Below are 24714 nucleotides of genomic sequence, written 5' to 3'. Positions count from 1 at the left end.
TGCAGACAAAGAGTAACACAACTACAGTGATTTGGATATACACACAGATATATGAACATGACCAAACCCTACTTAGTTTCACATTAGTAATCAACAGTTTAGACAAAGAGAAGTACCATCAAAAAGCTGGCAATTAATAGTAATTCCACTGTCTCTAATCTACACACAAACAACACACTGGTATTAGTGTAAAGGAAGCAGGAAGCAGTCACCTGTATGTAAACAGTACCATGTGTGCCTGTTCACAGCTGTAGGTGTGACAACAAGCAGAAAGTCCCCTGCAGTAAGTAGAGCTCTGTATGAGGAACCTTTCAGTTATCAAAGGCAAACAGAGTTTGTGGTTGCACGGCGCATGTCAGAGTGTGTGATAAGTTTCCTCTGTATATTGTATATGAAGAGAACTGAAGATAAGGATGTAGGCCTGATACTAAACTCTAAAAACACTTCCTCATATACATATTTCAGTCAGCCCAATGCTCCAAATATTGGTTTCACAGCATGATCAACGATCATAATAAAGAAAACCTCAGAGATCCAGTGCCTGAGTTTGTGTTTCATAATGGACCGTTTGTATTTTGACCTTTTCAGACGTGTTTCTAATGTTCTCATCAAAATGCATTCGTGCATTTTAACCAGGTTTTGTATACATAGAAACTCTCATATCTCAGTTGACAGTTGACTTTTATTGGCCTCTTATTGTTTAACCAACTTTCATTTGATGACTGTTGTCTTTTGTAAATCTTTTCTCAATTAAAACTCAAGCACCGCAGATCTTGCAGAGGACGTCCTCACTGTGGCAGGTGTTGCTTCGCTTCATCGAGGGCCTGCAAGCACAATGATAAACGTCAGAAATCAAATATTTCTATAAGTAGAAGTAAAAAAGAGGGCGAAGAGAAGCTTCTGACAACAGAGAGGAAACCTTCTGAATGACATTCATGGCAGAGTCGTCCTCCTGCAGTCTGGCCCGGGTCAAGGCTCTCTCAAAGTGGGAGACACCTGATTCAAAGTTTCCAAGTTTCACTGGGATGAAACAGAAGGGAACTGATCAGAGATCCGCTCTGTAGTTTGTACAATGACAACAACACCGTGACAATAAAGAACTTAAATATAAAGTCGAATATCAAGCAAACAAGCTGTCACAGTAACTGCTTTTGTAAATATTAGAACGATAAATACATTCTGATTGCGCCACCAAAACATTGGCATTTATCTGCCATTTCTCATCAGCAATTTCATCGGCTGCATCGACTGAACGGACGCCGTAGTCTCGGGCCTCTTCGTAGCGACCGAGCTCCAGGTAACACCAACCGAGCTCATGAAACAGCCAGGTCTTCTCCAAACCGCCACGGACCAAGGGAATCTTCTTCTCCCAGCTGAATTTAAAACGTACAGAGAAAAGAAAAAGAAATCACCAATAAACTAATCTTCAACTAGTCCCACCTCAATGTACAACGATGTTAAGAGAGGTGTGACTATACAAGATAACCATCAAAACAAACATGATTTACTTACAACTCAATGGCTTGTGTGAATTGTCCAATTTGGGCATAAACCCGCCCGATGTTGTCCAGCGCCCTGGACATTGCCTCTGGGAGTTTGCTGTTGATAAGAAACATTACTGAACATTTCATCTATTATTGTAAAAATACATTCACTCCTATTGTGTCATGTATTCTAATTCTCACCACCGTTTAGCCAACTCCAAGTCTTTTTGATGGTGGGCCAAAGCGTTGTCCATGTCTCCCAGCTCGATCAAGGCATTCCCAATACAACTGTGCAGGCTGCCAAAAACCTCTTTCTTATTAGGCCCCTCCTTCTCGGACCAGCCCTGCACTACCTTCATGACTTCCTCTGCCTTCTTGAGACTACCTTCTGCATTTCCGGATGTCAACTCTACAACGACAAACATGCAGTCAGCATCTTTTAGGCTAAAACAAACGAGTTCAACCTGAAGCCTGCCTTACCTGCATCGATGTCCTCCAGGCTCTTCAGCAGAAACTGAGCCGGTTCACAAGGTGCGCTACGACGGGGCTTGCTAAATCTCTTCTGCATGACCTTACGCTCCTTTTCCCGTGCACAGATAGGTTTCTCCTGGAACTCGGTGCAACTGTCGAGGTATGTGAGGCAGCCCTGAATGACGTCCTGCAGTCGCTCCCCAACTTTCGTCTTACCTTTTACCAAATCTGTGTAACGCCTTTAAATATTAGTCTTCTGAGAGGGAACAACCTCACTGTGGGTGGGTTTAATAAAGCATGCTGAACAGTGAGGATTGGAGGAGAAACATTTGTTCTGCCAGGGAATAAATAATGCAGAGAAACAAAAGCACAGGGATGTGTGGACACGATGAGTACGGGAAACAAAGTACCTTCATCTTTAAGCAGGGTTTCTAGACATTTCTTGTCACTGTAAAACTCTCCCAGCAGTTGTTTGGTTGTCTTCTCACTCTTGGGGGTCTTCTGGGTCTGCAGTGTTTTGTCGCGCATCAGATGCTGAATAGCAGCGAGTGGCGGGGCCCTCTTTACCCGTCAGTAAAGAAACATTATACTGTGCATCAGAAGGGTTGAACAAATAACGGTGCAATCTAAGACAGTCATCCTTTTGTTACCAGGCTTGATGTTTGTATGTGTACAATTATTCTAACAACAGTTCTACCTCCAACGTTTCCTGTTAAACACTGGGTTATTAAAGAGGCTCACCTCTTCATCTTTTTTGAGAAATGAAAGGTCTCCCTTAATCTTCAGTTTCACAGAGGAAGGGCCTGGAAGACGCCGGAGAAGAACAATGGTTTTAGGTGTGAGGAGATCTTTTTCATATGCTGTGACATACAATTTAACATTGATTTCAAAACACTTACTGCCAACAGAGTTTTCTATGGCCTCCTGTGCTTTCTGGATACCCAGTCTGAATTCCTGTATTTGTGGACGTATCTTTTGTCCTCTGTGGTAAAACACCAGCCCAAATTCAAATTCTCCCATGTAGTACAACGCCTCTGCCTTCTGGTACAATCCCTAAAATAAAATCACAATAAAATCATTTTTTATAGGCGTCACTTCTCATAAATTCTCCCACCTTTACATTTAGTGGGCTGTCATTTAGTACAAGAAAGACAAATGTTTTTGAACGTGAAAGAATTAACATACCTCCGAAAATGACTTGTCTTCTTCGAGTGAAGCCTCTGCATCTTTTAAAGCATTTTCAGATTGCCCCATCTTCAGGTAACATTTAGATCGGCCAACAAAGCAGGTCTTGTCATCAGGCTTTAAAGTCAGAGCCTAAACAAACCAACAGCAAGTCATTCCTTCAAGCTTTTTAAAGACACAAGAACTGTTTCATTCCACATACAGGCCTTCAATCAGTCATACACTAAAACATCCACTTCCATTATAGATGATATTTCACGGTTAAAATGCACACCACTATCAACATGTACATTTCTTTATTTCTATTTTTAAACTAAATGTATGTGAATTTTACACAGCTGCTTTGTCAGGATTTTAAAAAGTAACAATTCACATTTCGGCAAATTATAAATCATGGCATCATGTGCATCTACATAGATAGTGTATTAAAGGAAGAATACAATTAATTAAATCAAAAACCCTAACAGAAAGAGATGTTTTGGCTAAATTCACATGCACATTTGTAATATAAAATAAGTAATTACAGAAAAACACTGATAAAAGGATATGCAGCATGTCAGCCTCTCTTTCATCTCTATCAGGGATTGCTCCCAACATGCACATTTCTTTGCATCTATTTGTATTATTTACAATTTACAGAAACACTGGACTTCTATACAAACATTTTATTGAAGTTGTTGGTCATTGGTGCTTTTTATATTAACTTTATTCCAACATACGTGTGTACACAACAGCCCTGTTTATTCCCTACCTTTATATGTCCAGCTTTGTTGTCTTTGTTAATAGCTGTTATGTTTATTTCTGTGTAGCCGGATACATAGAGAGAAAACATCCGTATGTGTTCACACAGGAGCTACTTGACCTTTAAAGCTGATTCTGCACTTTGATTGACAACCTTGGATAACTTATATTAAATTCAAAATGTTCCATCACCATACAATAAGCTTCAGATAGTTAGTAGGCTACAACGTACAATCCCCAGCTAGCTAACGTTAGCTAGCTTAACGAGCGTTACTCACCGTCGTGAAGCTTTGTATCGCCTTTTTATACTTTCCTTTTGTGTACAGCCAATACCCATCGGCCATTAAAGTGGAGAAAACACCCTTTGGCTTTTGCCCGTCGTGATCTACGTCTGTGTCTGACATTTTTAGGCAAACTTTTGTGTCATAACGCTTTCAGACTATTAACTTTGGCGTGTAGTGAAAACATTAGCGTCTCCGGTCAACCGGTATCCTAGCAACCACTCTAATCAACCGAGTGAGAAACAGTGACACCTACTGGTCGCCCCGAGTACTACAGAGAAAAACCTGTTTTCATTATGACACCTTGTAAACTACTACTAATATTACTATTAACCCACATTATTAATACTATACCACTAAAAGAAAAACAACAAGTTAGAGGAAACCCAGAAGAGGCCATCTTTATTGACATGGCTGGTTGGGATGGTTTCACCATAAGGGCAAAAACAATGAGCGCAAAGATGAGGTCGCTTTTCTTTTCTTCATTAAGTGCAAAGAACAACACACTCATCAGGAAGTAACTGAACATTACCAGGTATCCATCTTCACGACGTGCCCGACTTTCTTAGACAATAGCAAACACATATTTGTTCTTTTCATATTCTTATCAGTTGCGTTGAGTAAATTAGGCAGCTTGCATTACAGTCATGGAACACACGGAGCATAATCTAGGTCTGCAGACCAAGCAAAACATTTATGTCCCCCACTTTGTGTCAAAGGGATGCTCATAATCTCTTTCAAACTTTTACATAACAGAAAAGTGTCCGATGGTTCTCAGACAGCAAATTTACAATAAATATACATATCAAAATAAAAAAAATGGAAAAAAACTATCACAAATCAACACTTTACATTCCAGTAAAATGTACGATGCAGCAATCTGTGGATGGCAACATCAAACATAAAACTTGCGACAACAAGAGGGAGAGGGACTTTGCCGGCAACACAGCCTGCACAGCTGTCTCCGCTGCAGTCTTTCTAATGTGCTTCAGCTGTACTGTAAGTGCAGGTCTAGGACTCCAGCTGTGAATAACAAAAAAAAAATGCTCAAGTGCTTCTATTGGCTTATGACAAGGAGGCAGTTTTCAGTGCGAATTTGCAGCAGCCTGTCTGTCTTGACAGATTCTTCAAAAAGGGGAAGGTGCTGCTTGCTAAAGTGATTTTCTTCAGTAATCATTAAGCAAGTTAATAACTTTCATGCAGAGGATGCCCCCCCTCAGCGGTAAGTTGAGACGAGCCGGATAATAGCGTGCTCACTGCTCAGTTGCATCTCAAGGGTTTCACAGGATGTCACTTCCTGCATGGATCCCTAAAAGCTCTGATATAATATCTCAAAAAATCCAGAAAATATTTGGCCCAGCGTTGCTAGCCATTACTGACTTTAAAGTTTGTTTCATTCTGAAAAGAATAAAACAAAAATCAAAAACCGGTAACGCTATCACTTGGTGTCCTTGCTATACAGGCTTTAAATCATTTGTTGCATGTGGTCGTTGGGTTGCATTCGTTCAGTCAATGGCATAGACAGGAAAGTGACTTGCAATTAGTCATTAAATACTGATGGTGGGTCGGGGGTTGACATTGTTGAAAAGTCCTGATGTAGTAACTCTTTAGGTCGACGAGTCCTCCAGTTAACCAAACTGGAAGAAGAAATTTCCTGGTCCAGACGCTGAAACAAAAAAACAAACGAGTCAATAAGTGATCCAGATAGTTGGTACAATGTGAACATCATTTCTCACAGCGCTTTGTATTCAAACAGTACAGAAATTACCTTCAAAACTAAAACCCCCCGGACCTCCAAAGAATGCCTTGAAAATGTTGTTGGCGTCAAAATCTGCTGGAGAAACAAGAAAGAATAAATATTCTCACCATAGAAACTGCTCAGACATGACGTGTGCTTTAATGTGTTCACCCCGAGACCCCCCCCCCCCCCCCCCCCCCCCCCCCGACCCCGAGGCTCGCCCGGGTACTGACCTCCCATGTTCATGCTGTCATCCTCCAGATCCTGACCGCTGTCGTAGCGGGTCTTCTTCTTTGGGTCTGAAAGCACGCTGAAAGCCTCGCCCACCTCCTTAAACTTCTTCTCCTCTTCCTTCTGCAGCTCGGGGCTGGCCCCGCTGTGGCGGTCTGACGAGCAGGAGAAAGTTAATTTGGGGAGACAACTGCAACAGTGTTATGTTGAATTGCACAACGATTTCTTTATTGTTAGCGGAGACCGTGTCTTCGGTTCAGCACCTGGGTGATGTAAAAGCGCCCGTTTGCGGTAAGCTTTCTTGATCTCCTCCTCGGTGGCGTTCTTATTCACCCCGAGCACCTTGTAGTAATCTTTCCGCTTGCTTTTCTTCAACTCCAGCTGGGCATGTTTCAGGAAGTGCTTATGTTCTCGAGAATTAAAACAAATGACAGGACAGGTTAACAAACAATAGAGCAGATTATTAGTATTGTTATTAGTGCTGAAACAGATTCTCACCTTTTGTCTTCTCCGTCTGGTAAACCTTCTCATAATCTCGCACGGCCTCGTCGTACTGCTCCGTGTCCATGTAGCTGCGGCACAGAATGTGTGGAGTTGTCTCTCTACTCAGTCTGAACAATAAACTATAATAATACTGTTCCTGTTTGTCCAGGTCTACAAACCCAAATACAACAGAACTGACATTAACAAGCAAGTTAGAAACCCTGGGACATACCACTGTGCTCTCCGCAAATAGGCCTTGATGTAGGTCTCATCCAGTTTAATGGCCTTCGTGCAGTCGTCAATGGCCTGCTCTAGTTTCTTCAGCTTTCAAAGAAGAAGAAAGAAAGTGTGACCATGCGAGGCGGCGACAGAGAGTAGCGACACCAAAACACAGCGTCAGAGGCACAGAATGAGAAGTCTGAATAAGTAAACGAGGGAGCATGCTAATATATCTGCGTACTCCTGATTCATCTGCTATTATCAAAACTAATTCAGAGATTGTAGTTTTTGTTTCTTGTTCCCGTCAGTCACGTTTTCCCTTTCTGTATTGCATCAGTGTACTATGCAATATTTACTGATCTTATTTACGAATATAAATAAGTATCCTGTGTTGGATGCTCACTGAGCAACACATTAGCCAACGAAGATGCAAAGATACAAAGATACATTTTCTCATCTGACCACCTGGATGATGATGCAATCTGTGGCGTCTATCCCGAGTTCCTCACCTTCGATCCAACATTGGCCCGGTTACAGAACAGCTTGGCATTAGTCTTGATGTTGTTGGGGTCTATTGTTAGTGCTTCAGAGTAGAGCTCGTAGGCGGCCTCAAAGTTCCCCTCCTTGAACGCCTTGTTCCCCTCCTCCTTCTTGGCTTTGAGTGCTTTGGCATTCTGGAAAGACAACAGACAGGACAACCTTAAAAGCGACTCCGGGCTTCCTTAAATGCAACGTCAATCAGACTGAGAGGAAATCCCAACGTTGCATTTTCTTAAGCCGTTTTCCTGAGTTAAGTTTGATTTTTTAAATCCCTTATCTACTGAATGACTCACTCTGCAGGCGAGCCGAGCCTTGTCGTGGTCGGGAGCCATGCGCAGGGCCTGGACAAAGAACTGGACAGCCTTGTCAATGCAGTCCTCGTAGTACAGACAGAGACCTCGCACGTACAGTGCATCCGCATTAGTGGAGTCCATTCGCAGAATATCACTAAGGAACACATGAACACCTCTCAGAAAACAGAGCACTCATTGTGACAAATTCCAACAATGTTCATTAAATACGTGAACAGCCACGTACGTATACGTGCTGTATATATTACCTGGCTACAGATTGAGCCTCAGGGTAGCGTCCCAGCAGGGCTAAGCACTCTGCCTTCAGTATCTTGAACCGGTGACAGGCTGCAGCAGTCTCCAGAGCACGGTCCATGCAAAACACAACCTGCAGACAACCACATGTTCTGTTACGAGTGAGCTACCAACCACACAGCTGAGCACATTTCAATATAACCAATGTGTAGCTTACCATCCTGAAGTCTCGCTTCTCAAATCCAATCTCTGCCATTCTCTCATATTCAAGGATGGATTCTGCATTCTTCAGCTGAAAGCAATGAGTGGTAATCATCGACAATATCAAAGACCTGGAGTCGATTCCTTGCTTTACAGCGACCGCTGGCCTCTCTGCGTACGGCTCGTAAATCCAGGTCAAGACAAGCAGCAGTACTTCTGTAAATAACCTAAAACTTGCCTCCTGGAGAATTAACAGTAACTCTAGTTGATCTCCTATTAAGCCGCTAAGTATCAGACTTTTCCACTTTATTTGCACTAGCTTGGCCAAAGCTTGTCTGATAGTGGATAATCATGTCCAAGTTGTCAAATCATGCTCAGTCAAACCGAGGCCGACTCACCTCCTGCTGGGCCTGGCTGCTGTCAGGCTCCAGCTCCAGAACCCTCTGGAAACAGCGGCTGGCAGCCATGGCATTGCCGAGGGACAGGTGGCACTTGCCCTCTCGCAGATGGCCCTGTGGGGAAACGACTTACAGTTCACAAAGTGAAGTGATGACGTCACTAAACCCCCTGGTTGAAAGCAGTTTGGCACTGTGTATTAAAAGCTAAACCTTTGTGATGTGACACACCTTTTTATCTCTCAAACAAAATCATAACGCTAGTAATCCACTGAACTACTGTAGAGTTCTATTTCTGTAGCCTGGCTCCCTTTGGCAAAGAGCCAGTGGGATGTTTCCAAACAGACTCCACCACAGTGGCCTGACTTCCACGTCACCACCACTGAGGTGATGAGTTCCCTTGTGTTCGGCGGGATGACGTGAGATGTCCCTGACAACGTCTGTAGTCTCATTTAGACACTCGTTAAAAGACACACAACAAAAACGAGTGGGGTGTTTCCTGAAGTATTTTATGTCGTGGATTTATGGAGGAGCCACATAGCACTTTAAACAAACATTTAAACATGCATAAACAGGTGCATAGCTCTGCAATGTAGTGGACAACAACACTCAAACTTCAAGGTCCCTGCTTCTACGGGCTAAGAAATCTAAAACCACCTTCCAAGTGTATTTCACTCTATTATGAAGCAAATGTTATTTACCCTACATATTACTGCTAAATCAAAACACACACCTTCTCAAGGCATTCGTAGTATACTGAGAACAACTTGCCTTTTACAGGCTGACAACACTTCATGTAAAACATCCCAAGAGCAGATTTTTAACCTACCTTCATAAAGTCTTCATCTAGTCGTACTGCTTGCTGAGAATCCTCTAAAGCCTCTCTGTACCGACACAACATCATTAGCGTGGCTGCCCGGTTTCCATAGTAACTTGCATTCTTTGGACACATGTCTGTATAACAAACAAGTTATTGACATCCTATCAAGGACAGACAGAATTCAATCTTTTATTTCTTATTCAAACAGGAAATCAACATAATCCCATCAATTTACAGGAAGACCGACTCAGACTATTTTAATTACCTATGGCCTTGGTGTAATAGTTGAACGCCTCTGCGTAATCCTTCTTGATATAAAAGGCATTGCCTTGCTCTTTGAAGCCCTCCGCTTCTCTGTGTACAAGGGGGCAGAAAGACAGGACGTAACGCAACACAAAGAAACCTATTTGGAACATTAGAAAGAAAAAACTAAAAAAGTAGATTATAATGTTATCTGGCCCTAAAAAGAGATTATGAATTGGTAGAATATCTCTGTATGAAAACAATGCATGTTGCACAGCTGAGACACTAATGCACTTCCTCCCACAATGTAGTTAAATTCAACTGTCATTTCAGATTTCAAAGAGTTTAATCACCTCTCAAAATTACAAATACTCCTAGGAGGAGGAGACAAGGCATATCTTGCTAACAATATGTATATAATTATGTCTAAATATTTGAAAGTGTAAGCATCACCTTCATTATCGTGAGTACAGAGAGCATATCCAGGAATGTGACAGTGTGCATCAGAGAGCTTGCTGGCAAGTTAGCTAAACATAGAAAGAGCCAAACCAGCAGTGGAGGGCAGAAGTGTCTACACGTAGGATATTTTGTGAAGCTGACAGGGAGCAAACATATGACACCATGCCGTGGGCCACCTCCATTACTCTTTTTGGAAGTCTCTCATGTTTTACATCACGACCACACACAGTTGAGTGGAGGGGTCATTATCTAGTTATCCAGGTAGTATCCTACTGTTCATATCACAATAGTGGCAAAGCAGCACTCGTGATATATGTACAGATATAACAGAAAACCAGTACAGAAGCTAGCTAAGAGGAGGACAGCAAAGCTAAACACGACCCAGAATTTAGCTGAACATCGATGGCGCGCGCGCTCGTTAGCTTTCATAGTGCGAAGACAATTAACACAGGAAAGGTTTAAGAGTACACATGTCAGTGTGACGCTTTGTTTTAGATGTATTGCTAACGCTGACAACACAGATATAATTTGTTTTACCTTTCTAATTCTTCGTCACTGAGCAGATCCATGTCAGGGTCCATGTTCAAGGCATCACAGCTCTCCGTCGCCATTTTGCCGTCAATGGAGAGGGGCGGGGCCACACACTGCAGTCGTTACGTACACTGTAAACAGGAAGTAGCCCGTCAGAGAAGAAGAGCAGTTTGCTTTGTAAGTAAAAATCATTCTTATAGTTAATACATATATTCCTGCATGTAATCAAACACCAGCGTATGTATGTTTGGAGACACAAGTTTTAGTCAGGTTAGTCAGTTTTAGATAACATTAGCTACTTAGTAAGTGTTATCGTGGCTTTGTTATCTCACCGAAAGCTAATGCTAAGCTACTTCTTAATTTCATATACTGTAGAAACGTTTGTCTAGTCAGCTAGCTAACGTCAGCGAATTGGTTCCGAACAGGGTTAATTTCTGGAGGCTTCATGTCCACACAAAATGTTTATAACTTAACTGTATAATACAACTAATTGTCTCATAAGTAATGTATCCAATATGTGTAAATCACTTTATTCATTGTATATTTTATTATCTGGGCAATCATTGTTATCATAATATAATGCTACTGACATTGTTATCATGTAATGATTGGCAACAGGGGTAATATTAGTGTTGAAAAACTGTAAAGTGGCAGTGGTTTAACGATCTGAACCACTAGCTGAACCAGTCACGTGGTATTGACAGGCAGTGAGGCTTCGGGTGACACCAATGACGTCATTGATCTATAACGATACAACTCACGCGCTTCACAGAAAACTTCGCTGGTTGCTCGACACGTGACGTCACTAGTTGCTGCACAAAACCCATGCTATTTTATGCACTGACATTTTAAACGCTATTAAAGTATTTATGACGCTTTTCCATCTGGTGCATCTTCTCCAAAAAAAACAGATCTTCTGACCTGAGCGTGAGTCATGGGCAAAAGCTGCAAGGTGGTTGTGTGTGGCCAGGCTGCAGTTGGTAAAACGGCTATATTGGAGCAACTACTGTATGCCAATCATGTTGCAGGTATACCTTTTGACCTGTCTTTGGTGCACTGTACATACAGTTGATTGTCAGGAGTGTGTTACACGTTTGTTATTCCTTGTGTAATTACATTACACATTTGAAATGTTTAGTTTGATAGATATTACTTCTAACACACACAGTAATTATTTGGGAGTATCAATTGAACAAGCATAATATATTATTTTGATTACATTATAGAAACATTAAAGTGCATATCTTCTTTTCTTCTGACACGCATACAAAGTGTTTTACTATTTGTTTTAATTAAGGAAATTCAGAAGTGCTCAGTTACAATGTATTAAATAAAAGCAGTTGTCTTAATACGTGTGCCGTATATGACACCATATGTGCCTGTCTTTGATTATCCACGGTTAGGTTCAGAGCCCATGGAGACCCTGGAGGATATCTACATCGGCTCCATAGAAACTGACCGCGGCACGAGAGAGCAGGTGCGTTTCTATGACACCCGCGGACTCAGGGATGGGATGGAGTTCCCTCGACATTACTACACTTTTGCAGATGGCTTTGTACTCGTCTACAGCGTTGACAGCAAAGAGTCCTTTAAGCGGATGGAGGCTCTCAAGAAGGACATCGACCGTCACAGAGACAAGAAAGAGGTGAGGACTGAACCCATTTATATACTTGGGATGGTTCATTTGGTGCTACTTGAGTTCATTTAGAGGGGACCAATCTAGAGCGCCCACACTAGAATTCTCCAACTCTAGTTATTGGAATGAAATCTTTATATGAATAATTTAAATGCTACTTCCTCCTGATTCTCTTCAAGTCCCAACAGACAACCTGCCACAGTTGTTGCCATTGCTAATATTGCAGCTGATGTGGACAGAGCTAGAGATGACTCTGACGTGGGATCTAACCTGATGCTCCTGATCCACAGGTGACCATCGTTGTGCTCGGCAACAAGCTGGACAAGCAGGACGAGAAGAGAGTTGACTCGAACATGGTGCAGAACTGGGCGAAGAACGAGAAGGTGCGTCTGTGGGAGGTGTCGGTGGTGGACCGGCGCACCCTGATCGAACCCTTTGTGTACCTGGCCAGCAAAATGACCCAGCCTCAGAGCAAGTCCACCTTCCCCCTCAGTCGCAATAAGAATAAGGGCAGTGGCTCTACAGACAGCTGAGTGAGCACACGCTGTTGTCAGGTTGAAGCGGGAGGATAAAGGGAGAAGAAGCGTGTTAAAAAGGGATCTTAGTTTTGCTAAAAAACTATTTTAATATAATGAAGGATTGAGAATGTGGAGAAGTGATGATGAGAAACAGGCAGGATGATTGTGTGGGTATTTATATACAGTGAGTACTGTTTGTATTCTGGTATACTTTAATTATAAATGAGTGAAAATGAGGATATTTGATGAGCTAAGAACTTTTATATTGGTCATTCCTTTTGATTATTGTCAAACAGCCACATTCAGTTACAAATGTAACATCAGCAGTCATGTTTCTACTACTGACGATCCTCATTATGATCTCAACTTCTACTTACACAGTCCAGCATTCCAGATATCAGAGACTCACGGTGCTCACTGTATACATACAAGAGGAACAAGCACACATATACACTGGCTACTATTTTATTCACGTGTGCACTACATGTGTACACAGATTGAATCAGCGGTTGCTCACCATGTTACTTAATTATTGCGTCACACAAATGCTGAATTCCACATGTTGTAAAAGATTTGATTGGTGTTTTATTGATACATTATTGATGATGTGCAGGAACTGTGCTGTTTGTTTATCTGGAGATTTGTTACACTACGTTTGTTCTTTGCTAGATTCACTGTTGGATGTAGTACAGTGAGTGATTGACATTCCGCACCACACATGGCCTTCTGTACAGGCTTTAGAAATGCAATTTGAGATACAAGATGTTGAGATGAGAGGCGGTCTCTGCAGGCTCAGGTGCTACTTGCTTTTGCGTTTGTGACACATGAAAGACAAAGAGCATTAACAACACGACTCTTCATATAATCAGTTACAGTCACTGCTGAAGTTGAAGCTACTTTACTCTTTTATTAAGCTGTAAAATAAAACCCCAAAGTATTCATCAGCCAAGCATTGAACTGTTTCTTCAGGTCCAAGTAAGAGCTTTTAATGTTTGTATAAAACAGTCTTTCATGTGTTTGTGCATCAGGCACTATGTATCACATGCAACCTTTTTGTGATGATCAAGCTTTTATGTATTAATATCCATAAAAATGTGTTCACTTGATATTTGTTTGCATGTTTTGTAAACAAATTAAATATTTTTTTCTGTTGCCGAACCAGAATCTGTGGCGGTGACTAGATACAGCACGCCTGTTATTTCATCATGGGAATTATTGCAATTATTGCACAATAATTAATGTCCAAATGTGTAAATCAATCAATGAATGAGTACATTGTAAATTAGATTTAGTCATCTAGTATGTTAACTTTGAAAGAATCCACTGGAAGTGTTAGTTTGCCATCTGCCTTGAAGCTGGTATGAACATCACAACTCTTATTAATACAGCTCCTTTATTCTCCTTTATTACTTATAAAAAAATACATTTTACATTTTCAAGTGTGTTTACCAGTAATTCCACTTCCAGAGACTTCCTCTAAATACATCTTTCAAGTACATACCATGTACAAAAGCGAACACATAAGAAAATAAAAACGAACTAATTACTTAATTAAGAATACTGATTTCACTGATTTTATTTGTAATAAATGAAAATTATTAATTTATATAAATGAAAAATCAAATAATGAGCAGTAAATACAGATATTAATGAAGATTTATTATTATTATTAGCGCTTGTGATGCTCGATGAAGGTTTAGATGTCTTGGATGTATTAAGAATCATCAGTGTGCTCACTGCCATCTAGTGGCCACAGGGAGGAACTGCAACAACACGGACCAGAGGCACGTGTCAAGTACGCATCTAAAGGTGGACACAGGTAGTATATATTACTTAGCTGTGTATTGTAATGCATTACATGATTTAGAGGTATCTGATATGAAGTAAATGTTATTAATACAGATTAACATTTGTGCTAAAATGCCTTTTAATATCAGTTTTGATACCTCTAAAGAACAATAATAATCACTATAAATATCTGTATTATCGCCTCTATGTGATAACTCCCATAATACCGCTCACTGAAACAATCAGACACAGCAATTCACTGATTATTGGAAAATGCTGAGGTACAATTTGTGCTGACATCTGATTCTTATTTGTATTTTACACCGAAACTGACACCAAAAACATCAATGCAGTCGTATAAAACTGAACCATCTTTGAGTTCAGGTATCCAGGATGATCTGTCCATTGCAACTCTACACATTCTGCAATGCACAAAAGAAAATTGGTTTAAAATAGTAGTTACTGGAACATTATGTCAAATGTCGTTTTTGTTGGCATTTGCTATAAACCAGTTTGAGAGAGGTACGGAAACCAATGTGGGGTCAGACAAGGTCAGAGAGTTTTTGGCAAAGGAAATGATCTGCTAGTTCCACACGGACATGTTGACTGGAGAGGTTAATGCAAGATAATGAGAAAACCTCAAGTGGAACATTTATGAAATGATATCACACTCACCTTAGTTTCCCCGGAGGGTGCTATCATGTACCATCTCATTTCAATCATGTTCTTTTTAATGACTAGACCAGAGCCAGTGCGCCGCTTCAGGTAATGTATCACACATTTAGAATATGACAGTAAACAGCGGTGTTCATCTTATGTCCCACGAGTTCCTAACGGCGAGGAAGAGAAGTCGTGGACACGTTCTCCTGTCATCCTGTCACACGTCTGACCCACAAAAAGAAACAAACTGAAGATTCACAACACAACATGTGAAATACGCACTGTTAGCCGGTCAGAGCGAGGGATCGATGCTTGTGTGATTCATTGTTCCTTCAGACTACACTGACTACAGAAGAGACATCCACACAGTCACAGTCACAGCAGGGCAACAACACGATGCCCTTACCAGTAATACTCTTTTACTGTTGCATGACAGCGTGCCTCATGACTGCAGCTGAGCATCCTGCTCTCCCAGAGGGATACATAACATTTTATCCCCCCCCACTCCCCCTTGTTTTTTTTTCTTTTGTGTGAAGAGAAAATAGACTTCATCTTCCTGGAAACTGTTGCATTGACCCTCTTTTCACAGTCCCCATCACGAGGCGCCAGATTAAGGAAACAATTCCACACAGGAGTGAACACATACCGTGTAAATGGCACGGCCACCTTTATTCTCTGTGCTGTCGGGCTTTTTCTTTTTTTGTGGGCTGTAAATACCAGCTGCCCGAGAGCCATCAGTTATGTCAAATGTTAGTTGTCATGCAGGCTGCTCACGAGCCTGTGAGACGGATCATTTGTCCTGAGAGCACAGGCTGATTTCATCGGGGATAAGTCGATCTTAAACCGTGGATTTTATTTGTTGCTTATAGTTTGTGTATTCAGTGAAGATGTCGGACATCTTTGACATCATCCAGGGGGACATGTCGACACGTCGTCTCTCACCAGTCAATAAAAAGACAACTTCAGATCAATAAAGGATTAAATAAAGACAACGTGAAAGCTGAAAAACAAATGGATTGTTTCCTTCTTCTATCTTTCGTTTGGCTTTCAGTGAAACTATTGACGGCTCTGTATCTTACCGTGTTTCCTATGTAATCAGAAGCCTCTTTGATACACTGTGCTGTTCCATGTTTTACCGTGAAACTTCTGTGTAATTACGCTCCATAGTTGCAATAAAATCTATAATTGCATCGTGACTATTTTGGAATAATGTAATAGATTTGACAATTGTATTGTACCAAAACAGAACATTACCATGTGTGCAATATGATTATAATTAAACACTTTAATAAGTAATTTCATGTTACTCAATACTGGAAGTTATTGTGTTTTTATATATATATTCACAATTACATATGCACCTGGTACATACTGTGTAATTACTTTACTTATATACATTGTTGTCGATCATGCATTTGAGGTTAATTACTTTTATGTGCAAAACAATAAGTACTAATTACTAATTACTTTACATAATTAGAACTATGGCCTTTTGTACCAACACACACTAAATATATGTTATTAAAGTCAGGACATAAATTCATAAACACAATTACTTTAAAAAAGTAACTATTGTAAAAGAAAGTGCGATAAAATATGTTTTTCTAGTCATGATAATTAACATACAATGAATAATAAGTGTCTCCATCTTATACATCTTTCATAATGATTCGTTTGCTCCTAATTAAACAGAAGCACACGTGTTATAAAAAGAAGAAGCAAAGCTGAGCTGAGGAGCGCTGGCCGACCACAACCACAGGAGATAACGGTGTCACTTCCTCCGTGGAGAGGAGATAAGATGACGGATCAATGCAGCGGATACACATCAGTGTCACCGCTTAGCAAGGTCACCGTGTCCTTCTGCCATATCGCTTCAGCAGCGGCTGGGAATCCAATGGCTTCCCTTTGATTGGCACCACAGGAAGTGCTGGACTTGGATGTCGTTGCTTATCAGGCTGGCGTGATGACCTGAGGCGTACAGAGGACGACATTAACACACAATCCAAGTAGAAAATGAATACAGAGCTAAATACATGATTATCAGGCGAGATAGTTCACCACTTAATAAGAGGCTCCTCTGCTCGGCTCCACCGTGTTGAAGCTGGCTTTGGGGATGAGGAGAGACGGGCCACTCTGCATCATGTTGGCAGAAACACAGCTGCTGTTCAACAATCCAGGAGGATTCATTGCTTAGTACCAAATCTCCCTGCAGTCGCTAAAGCCGTCCCAGAGTACAATGCACTCTGCGGCGGCCATCTGTTGAGAATCATCTGTAGATAAAAGAGATTAGCCGGGCTTTAAACCACATCAGCCACTCAGGTGTAGTGTTTTATCACTCCTCTGTGTAGCACAGATGCAACAGAGCCCAGACACTTGTTTCCATTTGCTCTCACTGCCGTGTCTTGGCTAAACACCAGCCCCTGCTGTCACAAGTTGTTTCTCTGAAATGGCTGGAAAATGAGTAGCCGTGGGTCGCCACATGAACAGATGCTGTGAGGAAGTCGCACACAAACTCAGGATCACACGTAAAACCAGTTTTATTTCCTGACTTAGTGCTGGATGTTCAGTTCGGACTAACTGAAACTAAATCATAGAGAGAAAAGAGAAACACTATATGTCGAAGAAAGTGCCATTTAGAGTTCGCAATTCTGAGCTGTCACCGTTTATTCATTAGCAATAATCCGCCTGAGCTTTCTCTTGTTTTCTTTCTTCACACACCCACACACACACACACACACACACACACACACACACACACGCTGCTCAAATATCAATCTGAGTCAAAGTCCAGCCTTCTGCCATGTTGCTCACACACACACACACACACACACACACACACACACACACACACACACACGCTGCTCAAATATCAATCTGAGTCAAAGTCCAGCCTTCTGCCATGTTGCTCATTTCCAGACACACACACACACACACACACACACACACACACACACACACACACTCACATAATCGAAACAATTTTTTTTTACAAGTTCTAAAAGCTTTATTTTCCAAAATCCATCCCTTGTCCTCTCTGTGGTACAGCACTGTAAGTTCTTTAGTTTTTTGTTTGTCAATCCATCCAAGCGTACAGTGTTTCCTGCTCTCTGGAGCGGCGGAGGGATACCCTGAATGGATGGTCATGTTAGCATTTGCTCAACCTGTCACCCCTGAGAAGGCCTGGCTAATGTGACTTTAGGATATTATAAAGGCCTTGAATTACATTATTAATTCAGTCACCGTCAAGAAAAAAGCATAAAACTTTTGTTTTAAATATTTTCTGTTGTACTTAAAAAAAAAACATGTAAATAAACAAACAAAAGAACGCGTCTTTCCTTTCCCTGTACGCCGCACAGAGCCTACAATGACATAATCTACTCTCTTCTATGATAGCAGTTCATTATGATACAGATAACAATAGCAACTCTGATAAAATCTCTATAGTTACTCTATGATTTCTACATATAATTTGCCTTTATTTTAAGAAAGTTTCACTTCTTTAGGTCGGAGTTCCCACTGAGCGATGGAAACAAACAAACAGTGACGATTAAAGGCTGGCTGGTTCACTGAGTAGTGCGACTGGGGAGAATCACATCAGCATGGCCTCGCTTACCCAGAAAGACTTGGGGGGGGGGGGTCCTTAAACACAAATGTACATCGGATCAAAGGTTTTGAAGAAGCACTAGTACTGGATGGCAATTACAGGGTTTTCACGACAGATGGCACTGCTGCATCACAGACGACTCTACATATTGCACAATGAGAGATGCATAGGATTTACTCCATTACTGAAATTTAAGTAGTACATGATTTGGTATGAGTGTTGAAGGAAGGACGTGTACGCTCCGAGTCCTTATGAGACCTTGCCAACAGTCCATTCTGTCAGAGGGAGGGTTTGACTGTCAGTAGATATCCTGGGGGGAGGGGGGGGGGGGGCAGTTAATGTTGCACTTGTGACACTTATCCCAAACACTTGTCTCTGACGTAACGTTGTTTTGCTCAGTGGAAGTCATACAAAAGTTCTCCCGCTCCACTGGAAAGTGAAACAGCAATGTCATATGGCGCTGAAGCAGCCTCTCGGGCAGCGCGGGAGCCGCTGCAAGTGGAGCGGCTCGGCATAGAGTCGCAACATGTGGAGACGGACCATGAGCATCGAGCATGGAGGCCCTTACAACCCTCCGCTCAGAGTGGACCCTTGGCTGTGTTGGAGCACATAATACATGGTTACAGGTGTGTACAGTATAGAATAGATAAAGCCATCGACACACTGAAAACACATCATAAACACAAACTTACTGAATGTATTGCTTTAAATGTGAGACTTATTGATAAACCATAATGTGGTTGTTCTCACCTGATTGTTTTTTTTTGTTTTTTTTCTTTCAAATGAAACAGAAATGGGATTGTACAAACAAACACCTGGGGCCAAACAAAGGCGAATATCAACACCATTTTCATTGCTTTTGTAAGTAAATCAGTTTTAAGACGCTTTTAATGTGGTTGCCATGGCACTGTGCTTTGTTCCCTCCCACGCTGTGCGTCGACGCTGCAACAGGATGTCAATCACCCCCCCCCCCCCCCACCGTCATTCAAACTTTTCACCAAGCTCTGAAATCAAGTCTAATTGTGTGTGCGTGTGCTGGGCGGGAACCTTTCTTCCCCGATCATCATTATCATCACGCCGCATGAAAAAAACCAAGGGCAACAGCGAAGTGACAGCGAAGAAGAGGAGGAAGGAAAAGAAGAAATAATGGCATTTTGCAACGTAAGACATCCATAGCTGCTGTTAGCTTTGGCGAGGACATGGTGTTAAAGCTGCATTGCATGAACTAAATCATTGAAACAAAGTCAAGTTGACAAGCTGACCTTCTCTTGATCTTAATGAGAGCGAGATCCTGAGGATACAGGAAAGGGAAACAAATCTTGAGGGCTATGACTGTGGCTGTGACTCAGAAGGAAAAGTGACCAGTTAAGGGCTTGAGAAAACAGCTAGAGGTGCAAAATGGGGGGGGGGGGGGGGGGGGGGGGTTAAATATATGGACACACAGTTATAGCTTCACATACCACCCACAGTGAGGACTCATAGATGCCATATCAAAGATAAACAGACCTCAGATGATCCTTTAAGCGTGTTAGTTGATAACAGGACGATGCCTCAACTGCTTTAATGACTTTTGATCCTCCCGACTTTCGTGAAACCCCCAAACCAATAACTTTAAAAACGTTTTAAAAGAGCATCAAGTAAAGGGACCTTATTTTGTGGCAACCACACTAAACATCTAGACATGTCTATATTTGTTCTCTAATAAATTACACGATAATATCCATAATCCAAACCATGATGACCCATGAAATGGCTATAAAAGCGGCCTCTGTGCACCAGTCACTGTCTGGAGGCCTGTCCTGCTCCTTAGGTCATGATAAGAGGAGCAGAAAGAAGGCATGATGGGGGGAGGGGGGGCGGGGGTCTTGGCCTTTATGATAGGAACAGCTCTCAGGCCTATAATGGCCTCCTGAGCATCAGGACTTGTGCACTCTTTCCAATGTAAGTCAGGCGGGCTGCATAGTGTGCGTGTGGCCTTGTCATGTGGGTCACACTAAAGGAGGGCCTGGGGTTTGGTAAAGGGACGAGGGTGGAGCTCAGATGGGAAGTGGGTTGAGTCTTTAGTAAGGGGAGAAGATGATGGGTGCGTGCGTGGCCCGCAGCGGCCCCGGGGCAGGCCGAAACAGTGCAGGGCCCAGGAAGGGGTTCTGGATGAAGGTGGTGGTGCCCACTGGGTGGCGCAGAGCCAGTGGGTTAGTCGCCATTGTGCACAGAGTTGGCTGGTTGAGCGGGCTGGGCAGGAAGCCAGCTGTCAAGCTCTTGGTCAGATGCTTTTGCAAGGCCAGTTTGGTCTGCAGAGGACAGGAGGGGAAACGGTGAGACTGGGGGAGAAGAGCAGAGCGAGATTGGACATGAGGGACACAGAAGAATTAATTTATGCATGTCTCCATACTACAAACATTATAACTCACCGCACTCCTCAGACATACATCACAAGTTAATGCTCGGACTACTGTATGGACACACATTAGCGTATTTCAGTCAGGGTTAAATAGCAACAACTTACTTTAAAGCTCGTAAGGTGAAATGCTTTACTTTAATGTTTTTAGTTTTAGCTCATTATCACACACAACATTGCTTCCTCGTAGCATATTTAAAAATTAATTGGCAAAGCAACATTTGTTTGGAACCTACAGATGAAAAAGGTTTTTATGAATGTTTAAATATCTTCCTCTCGATGTGTTGTAGGCTCGAGAAACGCGTCTACAGGGGGTAAGTATTTGATACACAAAATATGCAGAGCTCTCTGTCATCTTCCTGATACAAAGAGGTCTGAGAGCAGTCGTGTTCTTGTAGTCTTGTAAATTGTTTTCTGAGTGCTGTTTTAAAATGAGCTTACAGACCTCCAACATGTGTCAAGACTGAGCTACAGTCCATCTGTAGAGTTGTGAAGTGGAAGGGAAGTGTTTCCCCACATTCTGTATTTACATTTACACATTTCTTGCTATCCTCAAAATGACTTTATGTTATCGGCGTACACAACATGTGTTACCTTCTGCCCTGTAACTGTTGTATCCTCAGCCTCGTAACTTCGACTTCTTATTTAAGATCCAGATATTTCACATGCGTTCACAAGTGCTCAAACTGTGAGCCACGTATAATTGTCTGTGGATGTGTATATGTCTACAAAATGTGAACTATCCCTTTGATATAAACATGATTTCTTTATGATGCTCTGTGCTCAGTCGCCTGCCCTGTGGCCATCTAAACCCAACCCAACCCCAGACTCACCTGCATGGAGAGGGAGGTGAGATTGTACTGGCTGAACGCTTTCTTCATGGCAGACACAGCCACGCCTGCATAGCTACTCCATCTCACGTTCTGTAGGATGATGGAGGAGGAGGAGGAGGAGGAGGAGAGATGGGGAGGTGTGCATATGACAGGAGCAGAGAAGTGATTAATCTGAAGTGCTGATTCAGGCTTCTGTTGTCAGAGCTGGTCAAACTATTTTAGACGTGTCTCAGGGGTCGAGGACTCACAGAGTACAACAGTGTGCTTAACCTCTGTGACAGTACAGCCACACACGCATGCTGCCTCACCGAGACACAGAAGCCCCCTGAGCTCAATGTAATGAGACCTGTGTGCGTCTGTTGGAGTCAGGGTCACATCAGTTCACTGGAACTGGAGATGAATTAAAACGGGTGTTTAAAAATGCATTACAATGCATTACTTGTGTACAAGCTCGACTGAATTTATCCCAATGTGTACAGCAAGTTGGAGCATATCTGCTGCGAGAGAAAGGCAATTACGTTTTGTTTGTCTTTTCCCGAGCGTGTGTGCATGTGTTATATTTGCGTGACAGTGTTCTGTTTGTCTGAGTGTCTTTGCTGAGACTTACCGCTAAGCTGGTGCTCGGCTGGCTCTTGCTGTGGGGGGTAAATTTGGGTTTGGGTGGTTTTCCGGCCAGCCTATCCTTGTGCCTTCTGCTATTCATGTGCTGCCGAGACCAGCAGAAAAACCATCAGTGAGCTAACAAGCATCTGTTGTACCACAGTGGAACAACTTCAAATGTTATCTGCTGATTAATAATGGATACACAAGGAGTACGACTGAAGCGCGCAGAAATGACATCACATTACTTTCTACGGCTGCCACACTATCTCTCTCTATCTCCCTCTCTCTCTCTGGCTGCAGCGCTGGCAGGCTCGTGTCCTCCTGGGTATAGAGGTTGTTTATATAAGACCGATGGAATGCATTTACGGCGAAAGCAGCCAGGATGCTCACACACGCCAGCATATCCTGCATCTTTTCCACACTCCAGCGTAGGCAAAGTTTCCAAGATAATCCCTTCACTCACATGTAATAGTTGATGCACATCAAAAAGAGCAGAAATTACCTTCACCTGACGCCAACGTAACCGGAGAATTAAATACAGGAGGCATAACTAGCTTGCAATAATGAGTGTGAAATTAATGCCGGCTCGCTGAAGAGCTTTGCAGTTAGTTATGGCATCAGATGTTATCTGTCTAATGTGGAAAAATAGCTGCTACTTGAATATACTCAGTACTCGCAACCTGCTTTCAATAGCTGCATTCATGTGGCTGTGAATGAAAGTGCTGCTTTGATTTCAGCTATCCTCCATCAAGGTGATGTTAAAATGGTCTCTTGTGTTATTATGTAAGGCCTGTAAAATCCCATCATACATATTTCATCATTTTAAAACACAGCGTTTGTGATAGCTTTTATAATTGTATCATTATAGGTCAGTTTGGTGGAAGTTCAATGTGTTATATCTCTTCATGTGTAAGGTAATTGCTAACTATGTGCAGGCAGATGTGTTTTCTGATTAATTCCGCGGCCGCTTCATCCGTCTGTGGAGCCGAGGTAATTATATGCAACATTTTCTGCCACTGCCTGATGTGATGGGCTGGAGTGCTTTTCCCTGCAGAGTCAACGGTACTTCAATGCACTTTAAAACAAAAAGCTATCAGGTTAGTATGCCTTGACAATTCTGCAGGACTTCTTCAAGCCCCCGCTCCTCCTCTCATCATCTTTCTATTCATACAGCACAGGAAGGGGGGAGTGATAGCTCTTGCCATTTTGTCAACCTACTCTGAAACGTCTTTTGTCGCGCTAAAAGTTCATAAAGTTAAATCATTTTGCATTGTTGCCACTGCTTCGCATGACATACATATACAATATACCCTAAACATCATGTTTTTTTTGACACTTACTTGGCTAAGCTGGGTCTCAGAGTTCACAAAGATCTCACACACTTCACACTGAAAGTTCTTGCTGGGCACCCCGACGCTGCCTTTGCTAGCCAGCCTCTTGCTCTTGCAGCCCGCACGAGCTGCCAACACCTTCCCCCTGCGCCGAGGCAGAACGCTGTGACCTTCCAGCATCAGCTTGTGCTTCGTACCTGGTGCAGAGAGTAGAGAGGTGGCAGGTTTGTCGTGGGTCACATTATATGACATTACAGGCTACAAAGAGTCAGTAACAAATGTAAAAAGCCTTTAATAAAAAGCCTGTTACCGCTGTTATGTGCTTCCAGCTGGGAGGTGGAGTTGACTGTGACTTTACAGACAGGACAATGGAGGTGAGCCTTGCTCTTCTTGGAGTCAGGGTCCTCATCCGTACGCAGATCCTCCTTTACGATGGACACGCTTACGATGCCTGACTGAGTGATCGTGCCCGCAGCCTCAATAGCTTCAGTGACTTCTGTGGCGCTGCTGTCTGAGGCTGTCTCCGAGAGCTGTGAGGAAGGCGAAATCTGATGAGAGGAAAGGGTGACCAACTCCACAGAGGAAACCTCGGATACTGGCGTCAGCATAAGTGAGCTCCTGGAACTCTCGTAAAGCTTCGTCACCAGGTTGGCTGGTTCTTGGTCAGATTGAAGACCTGCATATACAGAAATAGAGAACATCATCAAATTGATTTGTTTGTCCACCTGGTGGCAGCGGAAACAAGCTTTGAACGCAACATTGACGTATCAACCTTT

At 42.4% G+C, this 24714-nt stretch overlaps 4 protein-coding genes across 9 annotated transcripts in view; 1 reads left to right on the top strand and 3 right to left on the bottom strand.

Moving 5' to 3' along the window:
* Positions 1–664: 664 nt before the first annotated feature.
* Positions 665–4423, bottom strand: odad4 (outer dynein arm docking complex subunit 4). 2 transcript variants are annotated; one of them, XM_029437617.1, is made up of 11 exons: positions 4160–4423; positions 3141–3272; positions 2855–3008; positions 2697–2758; positions 2366–2516; positions 1965–2183; positions 1686–1893; positions 1513–1599; positions 1177–1373; positions 920–1020; positions 665–824 (listed from the first exon to the last, which is right to left on the bottom strand). In XM_029437617.1, the coding sequence occupies exons 1-11, from the start codon at positions 4283–4285 to the stop codon at positions 789–791; spliced, it is 1473 nt and encodes a 490-aa protein (XP_029293477.1). In that variant the 5' UTR covers positions 4286–4423; the 3' UTR covers positions 665–788. The 2 variants fall into 2 exon arrangements, with proteins under 2 accessions (XP_029293477.1, XP_029293478.1); XM_029437618.1 differs by lacking the exon at positions 4160–4423 and adding an exon at positions 3892–4108.
* Positions 4424–4537: 114 nt separating this feature from the next.
* Positions 4538–10700, bottom strand: dnajc7 (DnaJ (Hsp40) homolog, subfamily C, member 7). 3 transcript variants are annotated; one of them, XM_029437613.1, is made up of 14 exons: positions 10574–10700; positions 9600–9688; positions 9344–9468; positions 8518–8631; positions 8136–8210; positions 7933–8051; positions 7667–7820; positions 7343–7507; positions 6847–6938; positions 6630–6703; positions 6395–6541; positions 6134–6286; positions 5931–5996; positions 4538–5828 (listed from the first exon to the last, which is right to left on the bottom strand). In XM_029437613.1, exons 1-14 carry the CDS (start codon positions 10645–10647, stop codon positions 5791–5793), a joined length of 1485 nt encoding a protein of 494 aa, XP_029293473.1. In that variant the 5' UTR covers positions 10648–10700; the 3' UTR covers positions 4538–5790. The 3 variants fall into 3 exon arrangements, with proteins under 3 accessions (XP_029293473.1, XP_029293474.1, XP_029293475.1); XM_029437614.1 differs by having other exon boundaries at positions 5931–5993; positions 10574–10642; XM_029437615.1 differs by lacking the exon at positions 10574–10700 and having other exon boundaries at positions 9344–9495.
* nkiras2 (NFKB inhibitor interacting Ras-like 2) lies at positions 10603–14151 on the top strand. 2 transcript variants are annotated; one of them, XM_029437644.1, is made up of 4 exons: positions 10603–10744; positions 11479–11595; positions 11971–12212; positions 12494–14151. In XM_029437644.1, exons 2-4 carry the CDS (start codon positions 11502–11504, stop codon positions 12734–12736), a joined length of 579 nt encoding a protein of 192 aa, XP_029293504.1. In that variant the 5' UTR covers positions 10603–10744; positions 11479–11501; the 3' UTR covers positions 12737–14151. The 2 variants fall into 2 exon arrangements, with proteins under 2 accessions (XP_029293504.1, XP_029293505.1); XM_029437645.1 differs by lacking the exon at positions 11479–11595 and having other exon boundaries at positions 10678–10744.
* Positions 14152–18829: 4678 nt separating this feature from the next.
* znf385c (zinc finger protein 385C) overlaps positions 18830–24714 on the bottom strand; it is a 127567-nt gene continuing 121682 nt past the window's right edge. For both annotated transcript variants that reach the window (XM_029437603.1, XM_029437604.1), the window contains 5 exons: positions 24249–24614; positions 23948–24135; positions 22612–22710; positions 22005–22094; positions 18830–21094 (listed from right to left, as the gene is read on the bottom strand). In XM_029437603.1, the coding sequence (XP_029293463.1) occupies positions 20834–21094; positions 22005–22094; positions 22612–22710; positions 23948–24135; positions 24249–24614 (1004 nt within the window). In that variant the 3' untranslated portion in view covers positions 18830–20833. The remainder of the gene's footprint in view (positions 21095–22004; positions 22095–22611; positions 22711–23947; positions 24136–24248; positions 24615–24714) is intronic.

Source organism: Cottoperca gobio, chromosome 8 (assembly GCF_900634415.1).
Source record: "Cottoperca gobio chromosome 8, fCotGob3.1, whole genome shotgun sequence".
Classification (NCBI taxonomy): Eukaryota; Metazoa; Chordata; class Actinopteri; order Perciformes; family Bovichtidae; genus Cottoperca; species Cottoperca gobio.
Note: the sequence above shows the minus strand (reverse complement) of the source record. Positions and strands in the feature narration are given on the sequence as shown.